This window comes from Alligator sinensis, unplaced genomic scaffold (genome assembly GCF_000455745.1).
Source record: "Alligator sinensis unplaced genomic scaffold, ASM45574v1 scaffold199_1, whole genome shotgun sequence".
In the NCBI taxonomy this organism is placed as follows: domain Eukaryota; kingdom Metazoa; phylum Chordata; order Crocodylia; family Alligatoridae; genus Alligator; species Alligator sinensis.
Window position 1 is genome coordinate 2,891,004 of NW_005842008.1, and position 16,295 is coordinate 2,907,298.

Below are 16,295 nucleotides of genomic sequence, written 5' to 3' on the forward strand. Positions count from 1 at the left end.
CAAAGGAGGTGATGCTCCCCCTCTATGCGGCACTGGTCAGGCTGCAGTTGGAGTACTGTGTCCAGTTTTGGGCACCACACTTCAAGTGGGACGCGGAGAATCTGGAGAAGGTCCAGAGGAGGGCCACTCGCATGATTAGTGGCCTTCGTGATAGACCCTACGGGGGGAGGTTGAGAGAGCTGAATCTCTTCAGCCTTAACAAGAGGCGGCTGAGGGGAGATCTTATGGCCGCCTGCCTATAGATTTCTTAGGGGAGGTCAATGGGGAATAGGTGACGCACTGTTTACTAGGGCACCCCAGGGAGTGACTAGGAATAATGGGTGTAAACTAGTTGAGAGTGGATTTAGGTTGGATATTAGGAAGAAATTTTTCACAGTAAGGGTGGCCAGGATCTGGAATGGGCTTCCAAGAGAGGTGGTGCTATCACCTAGCTTGGAGGTCTTCAAGAGGAGGCTAGATAGTCACCTGGCTGGGGTCATCTGACCTCAGTCCTCTTTCCTGCCAGGGGCAGGGTGTCGGACACGATGATCCATTGTGGTCCCTTCCGACTCTATCTACCATCTATGAAATAGAGGAAACCTCTTTTAATTCAGTCAAGTAAGAATTTTCTAATTAAATCAGGATAGTGACTTTAGCCAAGTTAGAAAAAAAATGCTGTTAAGTACTTTCCTGGGCTGAACCAGTTTCAATGGGATATCTGATTTGTTACACTGAGAGTACAGGTGGTCTAAACTTGTTTGTTTCCCTCCATTTTTCTTCCTCTTTGTGAACTCAAAAATTTTAAAAGTCATCCTCTTTTCAGTGAACAGAGTCTAACGACTGTACACTTTGGGGAATAAAGTGTCTGTTGATCTAAGATTGAAAAGAAGGATCAGTTGTGTCCATTTTTACTGGATATATGCAAAGATGGTTTAGCTGCTTCTGTCACAACACAACCACACAACGCTTTTGACTTTCTTATTGACTCTGACCATTTTAAAATAGTAATATATAATCCAAAGCACTTCTGTATTTCTTCTAAATACTATAAAGTTAGTAAATGACATAAGAGATTTAAATAGAAAATAGCCACAGTATCTAAAAATTAACTCTTAAATTAAACAACATACAATCAGGGCTAACTTAATCCCGTCAATTAAAGGTTAAGTCTTTGCTTATATGAATGTTCTGTGGGTGAAATTCACTCTTGTATATAACATGTCTATGACATGATGTATATGCCCAATGTTGGGGCTGAGGGGCTGTGGCCAGCAGCCCGGGCACGTGGGCCAGGGAAGTCGGCACGGCGAACTAGAATTAGGCACTGACGCGTAGAGGTTGATTAAAGATTATTTTACTTACACCGTAGATGGTCGCGGTGCAGGCAGGAAAACTTGCTTGGTTACAGTTGTAGACAGAAGAAAAACTCGAACGATGAGAGCTCTTTAAACCGATACGAGAGTCCGTGCTGTGACTCTCAATGAGAGCACAGGGCAGGGGTACGTCAAGGATCGTCTGGTGACGGGGAGAGGCTCTTGATGGCTGATCAAACCACCAGTCGGTCCGAGATATACGTGGAAATCCACGAGGTAATCGTGGACTCCTTGCCGGAATTCTCTCGGGTTTCTCCCGGGATTCTCGGAATCGGGGTTCTCAGGATCCTCCTGACATTCTCGGAGATCTCCGACTTGGGCGGAAACTGCTCAAGCCTCTTATACGGCTAGCAAGCCAATCGCTAGCCGCCACGTGAGAATAATTTAGAAACAGCCAATAACGGGGAACAAATTTACATACGGGTGGCAGGAACTCCTTTGCACCGGGGTTTTTCTCTCTGCAGCTGAGAATTGCACTGTGCAAAGAAAGCTCCATGTGGCGGGAAATAATTCTGCAGTGCCGAAGCATGCACACAATCATTGGGTAATGACACCCAACAGTTGAATTTAAAATAGAACACCGTGTTTTTGCTCCAGTAGAAATCTGAATTGTCTCCAATGCTAGAGACAAATTACACGCTAACCAGTATAAGTGATTGGAAACTGGTTCAAAACTATAATGCCACAAAAATTCAGTGCACATAAGCCTGTTTCAGCCATTTTGAAAGCGGTTTAAGATGAGGCTGGATGGATGTAGTATCAGACCTAATTGATTTAGGTTAAATTGGTTTATTGAATTGCTGTCCCAGATCCCCTCCAGATTCAAGTTAACTTAGTCCCCCAGCATCCCAGGATGTTTTGCATCCAGGGTGGGCAGGCTAGCTTTGGCCCAAGTTGTCTGCTCCAGTTGACCAGAGACGCGTTCTCTAACGCTCCCCGGCTTCTGACCTGGGCCACTGCAGGCACGTGACTGCATTTTTGGAATCAAAAGTGAATGTCTGTTCACTTGCTTATCAGTTCAATCCATGCATCTTAGACTAACCTGTAACGATTTCATTGATTCAGCCTTGGGCTTTATGACTGCCTGTACTTAGACCAGGGGGTCTGGGCATACTGTACTGAAATAGTCTTTCTTGAGAAAACATACACATGTAAAATTAATTTGTCAATGTTGATTTCAAAAGCTATCATGAATACCTACCAACTTGGGTACAGAACGTGGTGTTTTTCACTCCTTACTGTCACTGTGAGATTTTTTTTTTTCATTTCCTATATGGAAAAATTAATTCCAGCAGAATGTTTCAAGTAGAAATACTGACTTTCTAATAGCCCAGATTGAACAGAGGTCTTTTGTCCCCCCCACTTAGGGGGAACATTCAGTTGCTGTGGTTTGGCAACTGAATAACCAAACTGATTTTTCCTCACAAACACACAGGCATATTGACCTCTGTCTTACTGAAATCAGCCAAAACTATGGGTGCCTAATACAGTAGAATCTGGTTAATTGCATATCAACTATACAAATAACTAAAATCTGTGAATACTTTTCTATAGGACAGAACCATTTGCTATCTATCCCCTTAATTTTTGCCCATAAAGCCAAAAACTAGCTATAACCTATACAAATATAGACAGGATCAGTTAATCTTATATTGCAAAGATTGAGCGCTTCTGAGTTTTAATTGTCATGATAGGTTACTTATTTGGCATATCTGAGAGAAAAAAAGTAGACTGATTTGTCCTTTGCAGGAAAGCATGAAGTTTTGAAGTTGCTGGATCCAAAATTTATCCCAGGCAGAGAGCTGCAAGGCTGGGATGCTTTTGGTCATAGATATCAAGAATAGTTGCCAGACCGGCTCAGATTGTCAACAGGTATAAGATGAACAGAAATATTTCTTCCCCCAGTCTCTCCCTGGCTCCCCTCTTTCACTCCTCCCCCCCCCCCCGGGGCCTTTCCTGCACCAAGTCAGTGGAGTTTTGCCCATGCCATTAAACTCATTAGTTATGCCCTTCCCAGATTTCTCCCTTCCTAATGGACTTCCCTAACCACAAGGTTAGCATTACTAACTAAGCATAATAGTTGCTGTGTTTAAATATTTTTTGTTTTTACTGTAGAAGATTTTGATAAGCTCTTTTCCTTTATATGTAAGGTGCATTTAAAGTAGCTTTATTCAACTAGAATAAAAAGTAAATTTTAAATGGCGTGCATATTCTTTTTATTCCGTTCTTGTTTCCATAAAAAATGCAGCTTGAAATTTAATCATGAGTAAAAATAATGAAGACATTTTATTTCACTGTCATGTTTATTCTGATTTTTATATATTTTTTAATATAAATATATTTAAGTAATTATGTAGTTTAATAGAAGTAAATGTGATTTATCTTCTTGGTTAGCAAGAATGGCTCCCCTAATTTGGTACTAATGAGCCTGACCCTTCTTCCCCTTAAGAAAATTAACTAAAAATTGCAAAACAAGATCAGAATCAATTATTTAAATGTCTTGAAATTGGGGACTTGAGTTTATTTCCACTCCCCCCCCCCCCCCCCCCCCCTTTTCCTGTTTAATGGATGATATTTAAAAATTCACAACAATCTAAAGTACCTTTAGGACTTGAGGAAGAATGCACTGGATTTGAAAGCTTGTCTGTTTCAACCGTGCAGTTAGTCATGGTTGGTGAAGAGATCACCCACAAAAATCTTTGCATATTTCCTAGACCAACAAGGCTACAACACGGCTTCAACACTAGAGTCCTTATGGCTGTTACAAGAATGACTTAGTCGTGAATAGAGTGTAAATTGATACAAGACTGCCTTCAGAGACTATAGGTAGATAAGATTAATGACGTGATCTCTGTTCAGAGCATTCTCAACTGACCTGAAGGCTCTCAACCAGACCTGTCTGATTTCATTGTTGCTTGTCAGAACCTCATGGGTATCGGTGAAACAGACATGAACAAGATCAGGTCACAAGACCCAGAGTAAAAATTGGAATTCTGCAGTATTTGGAACTACTCAGTATGGTGGAAGAACCAGTAATGAAGGACTGAATAGTGGATTTGATCAACCTTCCTATTCCCGTGCAGCTGGGAGGAAGCTTGGCACAGAGAGGCAGGGATCCACCTGACTATTACAGCAGACAACTTTGGGATGGGGTGGGGCTGAAGGGTGGGACAGGGTGCTTGTGTTCTTCTCCGTGGCATTTCCCAGTTGTGGGGAGAGACATTTTTTCAGATGCCTTCTTGGACAACATTTAGGATAGAAATGGGAGGCTTTGTTCTCAGCAGGGGCAGGGAGAGCAGGGCATCCCACCAATCTAATGCTTGTATGGACTCGTCTATAGTGTAGAAGAGATGCTTTAAACAACCTAGCTCAGGTACTGGAAACAATCTAGCTTTAGGAGCAGTGAACTTGATGCAAGGTATTTTATCCTTCTGTGAAGTTTTGGCTGAGTTCTGTATTGCTACTGCTAGATTGCTTCTGGTATCTTAGCTTGATTGTGCATCTCTAGATGACATTGACTATTTCAGTAGTAGTAGTGGCACTTGAAGTAGTAGTAGGTTTAGTCTCTTACGTAGATCTTCACATAGGTATGTGATAAAGTGTTTGTGCTGGATAAGAGTTGGGGATTGGAGGTGGACGTGAATTACTTAATTCCATGTATATACAATTAAGGCTTTTGTGTGAAAAGTAGTTACATTTTTTTTTAATGTATTGCATGGTACGTTGGTTGTTAGTGCAACTATTAAATGAAATACATAAATGAATTGTTCCTTCATATTGTAGAAGCTTGCCTTTTTGAAGATATACTTCTGGAAAAGAATAGTAGGACACTGTTTTTAGCACCTAGTAGGTAATGGGCAAATTTTCTCCAGGCCTATAAAGAATTTATCTGCCTTTTTCCAGGAGAAGTACCTTAGGTGATGAATGAATTGCTCCAGCTGGCACAAGTCAGCTGCAAAATAGGGATTAGAGCTCATAGGCCAGAGCCTCAGCTGGTATAAAATGTTATAATTCTATTTGTTCTGTAAGGTCTGTACTGGGGCCAGATCTATGTCTATTAGAATCCTGCTTACAGTACTAAACTGAAGCGTCTCCCATGTACCTAACTTGGAACCTGAGTTTCTCTAACTGGGAAGTAGGAATAATGATACGAACTTTGCAGATTATTAGGCTTAACTAACATATCTAAAGCCCTTTGAGATTGTAATCTACTTTGAATATTGTTCTGATACAGCACATTTGCTCCAACAATCTCATGTTTTGGCACAGTGCCTCAAAAAATGACATATAGACAGCTGGTGCGCCTGTTACATGGATGCTTTCTTTCTTTATTTACAAAAAGACCATACTACTAACTTACTTTGGAAAGTACTTCCTGAGCAGTGGTTCCTTTCTATTTGAGAGAAACTGCATTCTTGGGAAGAAGAGCAGGAGGGAGGTGGGATGGTGAGCTAGCAAAGTTTGTGTCCAAAAATGCCTTCTTACCCAGGAAGCATAGTAGTTCTGCTATACCGTATTTACTCACATACCATATACACTCACACCCCCCCCCCCCCTCCCCCCCCCCCCAAAAAAAATAAAAAAAAATTAGGCCTCAAACTGTGATGCGTCTTTTAAGTGGGGGAAAAGTTTGGGGCGGGGGGGGGTTGTTTTGTATTATTACTATTATTATTTTTATTTATTTATGTATTTATTTATTTTGGAAGAGAAGCACGCAGAGACTGCTGTGAGATGGTTGTAGTTGCTATGCTCCCACTGCCAGCCTTAGGGGAGGGAGGGCTGAGTTCACTCTTCAGGGTCAGAGCTACCATGTTAACCTTCTCTTGCAGGATCTCCTACAGTCGGCATGCAGCCATGACTGGAAAAATCACTTTTATTCTGCCTTCCCAAAACAAGGTGTTTATCTTATTTGGGGCCATGTGGTAATAGAGAGTGCCTTGGAGTTGTTATAATAAAGCTCAGGTTTGGTGTGAGGCAAATTGGCTCATAATATTTTAAAGTACTGTTTAAAGTAATTGCATGCGGGTAAAAATGTTTTGTTGTATTATGGATTATTTTATATAGATTCAAAGCAAACATTTGCTAAAAGCTCAAAGCTTCAGTTACTGGGCATTCCACTACTTTAAAGTTATTGTTCATAGCTTCAGAATTTCTGAACTAGTTTCCTTCAAATTTTGGCTAGGTTTATAGATCTTACTGAGTGTTAAAATTAAACTATGGGCAATATATGCTGTAGATTATTTTATGAATCTGTGATGGTTTCAGAAATTGCATGCCTGTCTTGTGGAATGTTCATCAACAAACAATTTGATGTAAAAGCCAGCATCTTAAAGCATAAGCATGGGGGACCGAGCTTTCAAACTCATGTTTATTTCCAGACTTGGCTGGCAGACTATTTCAACTTGAACATTGCATTAAAATATTATGGGTTATATTATTTAACTATTGTAGTATATTAACAATTCAGTTATATTAACATTGCAATGTGTGTTCTCTGCTCTTTTATGTATATGATGTAACTTGTATTAGAAAGAAATCTACATCTTCGTGTTTCTGTAGAATGGCCTAACTGATCTAGTGATATTATGTCTGAAATGTTAAAAGTCTTAGTTAAGCATTTTTAGACACTTTTTAAAAAGACAATAAACCAATTGTCTCTATATTTGTTATTCCAAGTTACCCTCTCTTTTTGACTTACCTGGTAAATTTCTTGAAATCCTCCATTTTGAAATTGCCCTATATACATTGAACTTTTAGTAGAGTCGGAAGAGGAAATCTCAGAGAGAGAGAGAGAGCGAGCGTAAAATAATTTCATAAGCAAGAAACAATAGTTTCAGAGCTCTTGTCTACAGTGTCTATCTAGAAATGTTGGAAAAGTTGTTTGAGCTTATTTTCCCCTTTGGTGGTGACTAAATATACATGATTTTACAATTTGAATGGACATGTAATAGACGATACACTTTTTACATTTGCAAAGTATAGGATATTTTTATACCATGTTTTCTAGTATTAAGAAATAAAACAGTCCCTGAGGTGTTTTAATAAAACAGGTAAGTTTGAGTGAATATTATTTATGATTAATATATTAGATGCTGAAAAGAATATTTGTAAAAAATTATGTAATTAATTGGTATGTGGACTAAGAAACTCTCCAATTCCTCTTAACAGGCTGAAGAATAATGGCTGCCTTCAACAAACTGATTATTGGTATTGCTGTTACTAGTTTCACCATTTTCCAACTTCTGTTCCATGTTTTAAGTGCTTGGGCATCAGCACGGATAACTCCTGGTTTTAATAGTCTTAACCAAAAAAGGAAGATTGAATGGAATTCAAGGTAAAGTATCTAGCACAAAATACAAATGATGAACTAATGAATACATTTTGCAACTTTTTTTAAGGTCCCTATATAATAGAATATAAGTGAAGATGTAGAAAAATATGATTGTACATATTTGAGAAGTTCTGTACCAAGTTAAAGTACTGGGTTTAGAGTTTGGGTTTACCAAGGATTCCCCCAAGAGAGCCACTTGCTCAGGACTCTAAGCCTTGCCTAGTCTCTCTGAGTACCCTTGAAAGCTAGCCCAGGCACAGCTTCTAGTGATGTGAGCCCTGGCTTTTTTCCTCCAAGACCCCAGCCTTTTGATCCTTGATCTTCCTTGGTTACCTGTGGCTCTCATTCCAAGGGGTTACCTTCCTGGTCATTTCCTGATAGAGGGACTTTACCTCTTCAAAGGGAAGGATGCACCCCAGAGTGCCAAGCAGCAAAGCAGATAGTTCTTTTTTTTAACAAAGGCACTTATTGGGCAACTGCAGTCCAGCAAACAGAGGTCTTTTTGCCCTTCAAAGGTGTAAGCAGTCCCTCTGTCCCCTGTCTAGCCTGCACAGTTGTGAGCACCCCAGAGTTAACTCATCTGTTCTTTCTCTCATCTCCCTTGCTCTCAGGCCAACACCTCCACACCCATCCTTTTTCAGGCAGGCTGTTCTTTGTTGTTCTCCATAACCCACCTCAGTCCTTCCCTGTGGTCTCCAGGTATAGAGCCAGAATCCATTCCAGTGCTTGTTGCTTGAAGTCCACTTGATGTGGCAACAAGGCTGTTTATCTCTCTGTTGCTGAGTGCTCCACTGGCCAGACCTTGTTTCTTCTAGACTAGTAGGCTGTTCTACGTCTTCGTAAGGACCCTATTAGCTCCTCTTTAACCATGTACAGGCTAGTTGGGGAACCTGAGGCATGCAACATTATTACAGAACAAATTCATTTAAACCAGAAATAGTACAATAAAACCAGAGTCTGTCACAAGAGATGCAATTATAAACACCGCTATAGGTGAACTGGGAGGTAGTGGCAAGGGCAGGCACTATGGGGGGTAAGGTGCCAGGGCGCGCATATAGTAGGGGAACTAGTAGCAGGGGTTATGGGGACTAAGGGGGGACAGGTACTGGGGCACACGGGCATGGGAGGGGGTTGGAAGCGGGCATCAGGGGGAGGCAAATGGGCCCAGGGTGGAGGGGAAGGCGGTAGGCTGTTTGACACCTTCCCCCTTACTGCCTGCCTCCCCTGCTGCTGGCTCCCCTACCAGTGAAGTGGGGTGGGAAGACAAATTTCCGATAATTGGATTCTGTATGAGAAATTATAACGTTTATGAATTTATGTCTAGAATCTAGTTATTGTGGGGGGTTGTCTTAAATTCAGAGTTGTTTTGGATTTGTATAAGTGCGGTAAACTAGTTGCTAGATTATGTTTTGTCTTGCATAGACACTACTATGCAAAGGCAGCTTTAGACTCAGTATTTGACTAACCTCAATAGATAAGAGAGGTGTTGTAATCAGTTGCACAAGACACTTCAAAGGTGAGAAATAGGGCTGGGCCATGGATAGATGACAGGAGATTGTGTGTGGAGCAGGAAAAAAGGTGGGGGGTGGGGGGAGAGAGACGTGGTACAAGTATAACTTCCAGCTACTCCTCACTGCTCAGCTGCAGCATGACAAAGCCCTGCAGCTCTGTGGGCCAGATCTAGCGTATAGGGCATATGTTGCTGACAAATAACATAGTGGCATTATAACACCCTCTTATGTGTGACTCCTCATCCTTGCGCTAAGTTGCAAAGCCACAATACAATAATTATTGGAAAAGTGCTGATTGACCCAATTCTTATTTGCAACACATTAATATTGGGATTTGCCTTTTAATGGGCTTTTTCCTTGTGAGCAACGCTTATTTCCATAAATATGATCGTGGAACATAGGGTTTTAGAGCCCCTTCTTGGAGTACACTTCTCTAATAAAAATAAAGAAAAATAGGAGCTGCTATGTCACGCACAAGCTTGTTTGACTTGAAATTAATTCACACTGCACACTTTTTTGCTTGTGTGGCCTGCTATAGTTCTAAAATGTATTTAAAGAATGTTACTAAGACGCTTCTACCAACAGTGTGTATTATTTACAAAGCCAACTATTAAAATATAAAGCTTTGGGTAACAGCCATTTCTAAAAGAAACTGTGATGTGTGCAGTCTTAGTTTATTTTAGAAACTAAAGATCTACATTTTTGGAAACAAGTTTTTTTTTGGTTTTTTTTTTGGTTTCTGCGATCTCTTCTGTTGAACCAACTGTATAGTTAGAGATGTTAGACAGGCTTTCAAACAAAGTGCCCATCCATGGGTTAGGGACAGAAATTGCACATAAATTGGTATAAGTGATCAGAAAGTGGTTCAGATCTTTAACACAATAGAAGTTCAGTGCATATAAACTGCTTTCAGAAAAACTGGATGGATATAGTATCAGACTTAACTGATTTAGGTTAAATTGGTTTATTAAACCTCTGTCCCAGATCCCTTCCAGATCTGTTAACTCGCAGTCCCCCAGCATCTCAGAGAGGATGAGCTAGCTTTGACCCAAGATGCTTGCTCCAGCTGAGCAGGGAGGTGTGCTCTAGTGCCCCCTGGCTTCTGGCCTAGGCCACTGCAGGCATGTGGCTGCATTTCCGGAATCAGAAGTGAATGTCTGTTCACTTGCTTATTGGTTCAATCTATGCAGCTTAGATTAACCTGTGAAGATTGAATTGATTCAGTCTCGGGCTTTTTTTGACTGTCCTGGAGAGGGTCCTGCCACTGGTAGATGTGAAACGCTGCCCCCCCCCTCCTCCCTCCCCCCAGCACTTTACCAGAAGAGAAAACGTGTCAGTTTGACTTGGCTCCCCAGCATCTGTATAGATTGGGTGCTTCAGCAGGGCTTTTTGGCACTTTTATCCAATAGCTGATTCAATCAGCTATTTTATAGCTATATCAGCTATAAAAGTGCCAAAAAGCCCCACTGAAGCACATGCTGTATAAAGAGGGGACACACCAAGCTGAAAGTAAGGTGCTTTCCCCCACCCCCCCCTCTGTAAGCAGTCTTTGTGTCTGAAAGCTTGTCTAACACCTCTCCCAGCTATATGGTTGGTCCAGTGAAAGATATCACCAATCTTGCATATTTTCTGGATCATTGCAGCTATATCAACATTCCAACCATAATTTAAGACCCATTTTACCATTTATGGTTTTGACAGTTTTAGCATTCAAAAATCCTGAATTAGTTTCCCCTCTCTAAATTCCCAAAATAATGAGCCGTCATTTGTCTGGGGGAGGGCACGGCTTCTGCCACTGCGCACCTCTCATTCGGCAGCTCATCCCGGTGCTATTCCCACTTCTCAGCCCCAGCCTGCAGCTGCAGCCTGCCCTGTCCTGCACAGATCCAGGGGCACACACCCTCCCGGAGCTGTGGCGGGAGCCATGCCCCTCAGATGAGCCACGACTCGATCCTGCGCCTGCTGTGCCTGGGCAGTGCCTACCCCAGCCCCACTCCCTCCCTTACAGCAGGGAGCATTGATCTATCCCTCACACCCCTTCTCTCCCCCTCCCCTTTCACCACAACAGACTTACCAGCTAGACTCAGCTGTATCGGAGCGGATCAGTATTGGCCAATATGCCGCCTTAAAAATTAGTTATCAGTATTGGCCCCCAAAATGTCTATTGGTGCACCCCTACTACTCCCAAATCCATCTCCCCCCACATTTAACAAAATATAGAAAAAAAACTTAAGTTGTACACTTTTAGAGGTATGGAATATGTTCAGTTTGAAATAGCAGGTTGGGCCTAGCTGGGTGCTGCCAAACTACCTTCCAAAGACATCTTGAAGTTTGTCAATATACATGTTTCACTTGCATTGTATGTGTATCTCATGCCCTGAGACTGGAGGTTTCAGGTATGCATATAATTAGTGGAATGTGCATATGGACAAGACCTCTTCAATTACTTTATGGAAAGATAAGCTTATGCAGGTGAGCAAATGATATTGAGTACAGGAATAGCCCTACAGATTAAACTGTGAGCTAATATAAGTATCTTTATTATATGCTGTAGTTGATACCCTTTTGACACGCCTGACTCTTACTTGTATTACTATCTTGTATTTGTCTGGTTTGTTCTATAAGACCGAATAGCTTAGTCAAATTGTATTAGAATCTCACTGAAACTTTCACTTTTGGAGTTTTCTGGTTTTTGTTTGTTTGTTTTTTAAATCCTGCTCCTAAAGGCCAAATATCCGAGACTTGTTTTGAGTTATTCTTTTAACTTTGTGCTTACAAGCATAAAACTATTGTAGCACACATACTGGTCCATGTTTGTAGTACACAGTACAGCCAGTCTTCTGCTAGTTCTTTTAAGCTGAACATTTTGGAAGCAATTATTAAAAACTAAATAAATCTTGGGTTTGGTTTTTAAGATGCATTAGTACAGGGGTGGGCAGAATACGGCCTGCTCCAAGCACTTTCATCTGTCCCATGGCTCGGGGCAGCAGGTAGGAAAGCAGTGTCGGCGGAGCTGCAGGTGGGTGGAAGCCCGGAGCATGGGGCTGGGGCTGCTGGCAGTGCAGAGCTAGGGGGTTAGGAGGTGGGACTTCCAGTCCCAAGATGGTGACAAGGGGGCGGGGCAACTGTCAAGGGGGGAGGACTACCCATGTGGCCCTTGACAGCTCACCAAAATTCGTTAAGCAGCCCTGCACCCGAAATAATTGCTTGCCCCTGCAATAGTAAAAGTGTTAGTTTTAGGTTCCAGTTACTTTTATCACTTCAAACGATGATTATTATTTTTAAAATGTTATCCTTCCTTATGAAAAACTTTGATATGTATGGCAAAAATAGCTCATCACATGAGCAGTTGGATGTAATATAAAAACATCTAAAATAATATAAAATCTAAAAAATTTTTTTTAAATATTAAAAACAAAAAATAAGGACAAGATTGCTATAAATGTAGCTATGACATTAATTGCAAGTGTTCTGTGTTTCAGGACAGTATCCACGTTCCATGCCTTGGTGGTTGGTGTGTTTTGTGTATATATTTTATTGTATGATGAAGCTGTTAATGCAGACCCTATCTGGTAAGATATGTTATATTAAACTAATGTTAATAAAAGCTTTTAACATTTTTTTTCTTTTTCATTTCTCTTCCAATGATGCTGCTGTGCCAGTTCATTAACTAATCAAATAGTCAGTCAGTTTTCCTGTAAATTGTGGAGCTCCACTTATACGTCTGTTCTCACAATCTGGTGAAATTCGGATTATTTTACCAGTTAAAATACCGTTATAAATTAACAGAATGTATGCTCTGAATAGTGGCATGGATAGTTGCACAGAATCTGCTGACTGTAATTGCACACTGAAGTTCCAGTGCACAGAGCTGAAAATAATTGCGAATAGTCAAAATGTTAACTTGAATTAGATCAATATTTGAATAAATTAAGGAGCTGTAAAATGAAGCTGCTGTATAGCTTGTTGAAGTCCATTTGGGAGGAAAAAAATAGAGTTAAATGCTGGATGACACCATCTTAAATTGTTAAAATTAAGATACTACGTAGGCCTTTTCTGGGACACTAAAACCCTCTGTCACTGTTTGTAAGGTAGAGGGTATGCCTTTAATAAAGAAGACAGTAAGTTTAATTTTATTTTGGTCTTTGGTGTTAACCAAGCTGTAGCCCTCTGCCCCCCATCTTCAAGAGACTCTTGCAATCTAGCAGATTCTAGTTTTGTTTGACACGGATTGTTAGCGGAAAGCTGAAGCTTCACCTACCCTGTGAGAACTGACATTTCACCTCTGGGGAGGAAGTGACCTGCGTAACTAACTTTGTTTGTTTGTTTAAACTTCAACTCATAACTTGTTGTTTTAAACTAATAACTTGGCAATTAGACAAGATTAATTAACAGTATTTTTCAAACTAATTTAAGTATATTTTTCATCTGATTTCGAAAGGATTAAACTGACACACAAATCAATAAAACAATGCATTCTGGACTGAATAAATCTGGGTACCATGAAGCTGTGATTTCTGATCATATCTCTGCTGCTGGCTTGGTGGCTTTAGGCATATCGCTTAGCACCAATTTGTTTTGTCACTTATAAGAATGGAATAATACTTCTACTCTTTCTTTACCTGGGTCAAATATTTAGGATTCTCTGTTACAACTTGCTGAACATCTGTGATTTCCTCTGGCTTCCTTGCGAGTTCAAAAAATGCGGTACTGTGAAGGATTGGGTTAAAAGTTGAACAGCCCATTGAAGATATGAAGTGTCATTTGTTTTTGCTATAAACTGAAATTCTAATAGATTCTATTTAGCTATAAAATAATTCTCTACAATATTGGTCTCTTCTGTATTTGGCTCCATGGCTACTTAGCATTTTTCTTTCATTCTCTTGGTATCTGTTTTGAGAGAAGAAATACTAAGGCATTACCAAAAGGACTGGATCAATTGGGCATGCTTGAACACAAGGGAATGATGTTGTTTCTTCAGTGTTGTGGTGAATATTGAGTGAATTCAAGTTCTCTATTTTTAAGAAGTCTTGGTACAAAACAAACAAACAAAAAATGAATGGTGCGAGTACAAGACCACTTGTTTATCTTAAGTAATATACCTGGAAAATGACCTGATCATTAAAACAGGTAATTTATGGGGTAAATTCAAGTAGAACTAATGAAACAATTGCTTTGAATAATGCTTAGAGAAATTGTTGCTACCTCTCCATTCAGCACATCAAAAACTAATCCTGCACAGATAACCTTGAATGTTCAGCTATGTAAAAACATTAACAAGGAAAACTTATCTGCCTTTGGGGAGAAACTATTCTGTAACTCTGCTTATGTTTCTAACTATTTCCTTTGCTTGTGTAAGATCAGAGTAGCTATTGCCTATGGTTTTGGGCGATTCAGTTGACATCTGGTAGAGTGGAAAAAGCAATCTAAAGTATCAAACAGCTTTAAGAGCAACTAGATTTCTCATACTGAGAGAATGTCTAAGTTTTAGTGTTGAGTATGGGTTGGACTTGTGTGTGGTGTTTTTGTTTTTATGGCAGCTGTTTTGGGGATTGGACTATAGTATCTGAGAGTTCTCTTGGCTGGGTGAAATTGTTTTAGTTAGTGGTTTCAGGAAGTATAGAACCCGCTGTGTAGGGCTGAGCGCCAATGTTTTTAATTAAAGTACTTGAAGTCTCAGTTGCCATTTTTAGAACATTAAGAATTATCTGAGTTCTTGTTTATGAAATTAAGAGCAATATTGCAAGGGAAGACTAAGTGTGATAATATTGTCAATGAATCTGCAAGTTTTCTGATGGACTCCTGCCAGTGAAAGTAAAATCATAATTTGCTACCCTCTAGCTCCTAACTATCAGAAAATGCCAACTATGCCAAAATAAATTTTTTTTTTTTTTTGTCACGTGTAACAGATGCACTTTTACTTGCTGGAAGGCTGATTTGCTAGGCTGCAAAAATGAAATGGCTAGCATTTGTCCATTTAGCATCATAAATCCCATATGGAATAGCAAACACTATGCAGTGTCCAATTCATTAATGGACCATATAGTACTTGAATTCTATTCTGCAAGAGGCTGTTTAAAAGCTTAGTTGTACTCTAAATCATTAGTTCATCTAAGAGTTTTATAGGTCACACTTTCCATTTTTAGGTTGATTCATAAGTGGAATCCACTGAGATGTTATGTAATTGAATAAGACTGAAGACTGAGAACAAACTACCAAGGGAGATGCCAGGTGCATTGTAGCAAGGCTGCTCAATTGTGTAGAAATCTCATGCCTTTTCGGAAGGCGGACCCTATAAGATGTAGGATTTAGCCACTTACAAACAAATGGGATACTAGTCATCCACAGAAATCTCTTACCAACAAAATTATAATTATTAATGAGCCTAGTTTCCACAAGTTTAAGGCCTTGTACTGCTCCTGCACTTTTCTTAACCCTATACCTCCCCCATCTATTTGACCCTGGCTTAAATATACTAATTGCCTTGGGGCAGGGCTGTCCAGATTTTTAGTAGCTAGTGGCCACATGCCTCCCAGGCTGCCTCCTGTACACGCCATGTGACACCCTCCCCACTGCTCCCTACACTGTAGCACAGCAGTGCCCCATGTCCCACTGTGGGCTCCTCCCACTACACCATGTGGAGTCCCTAGGTCCCAGGGGCGGGAGCAGGGAGCTGGAGGAGGGAGGGGAAGCCTAGAGACCCATGGCAGCAGCAGTAGTAGAGTGATAAGAGAAGCGGTACCCAAACTGGGAGCCTTGGGGCTGCAGGTTAACGTCCCAAGGGCTGCATGTGACTTGCAGATCATCAGTTAGAAAGCACCATCTTAGAGCATCTGGGCAATTTTAGGGACCAATATATAATACAGGGAAAGGCTGTAAGTTAAAAATGTTGCAAATCTAAAAGAGATTAACAAAATATTTCATTCGCCAGTTAAGTGTATTTCTAGATAATACTAGGGGTGCACTGATAGAGACTTTGGGGGCCTATTTACCGAAAGCCGATTTTCTTTTTTAAGGAGGCATACCGGCTGATACCAATCTTATTTCCGATACAGCTGCGTCCAGCTGGTAAGTTTGTTGTGGTGGAAGGGACATGGGGGG

At 40.6% G+C, this 16,295-nt stretch overlaps 1 protein-coding gene across 2 annotated transcripts in view; it reads left to right on the forward strand.

Annotated features, from left to right (window-relative positions):
* Nucleotides 1-16,295, forward strand: part of LOC102384511 (cytochrome c-type heme lyase) — a 91,655-nt gene that overhangs the window by 38,002 nt on the left and 37,358 nt on the right. For both annotated transcript variants that reach the window (XM_025201859.1, XM_025201860.1), the window contains 2 exons: nucleotides 7,521-7,686; nucleotides 12,677-12,766. In XM_025201859.1, coding sequence (XP_025057644.1) covers nucleotides 7,532-7,686; nucleotides 12,677-12,766 — 245 coding nt within the window. In that variant the 5' untranslated portion in view covers nucleotides 7,521-7,531. The remainder of the gene's footprint in view (nucleotides 1-7,520; nucleotides 7,687-12,676; nucleotides 12,767-16,295) is intronic.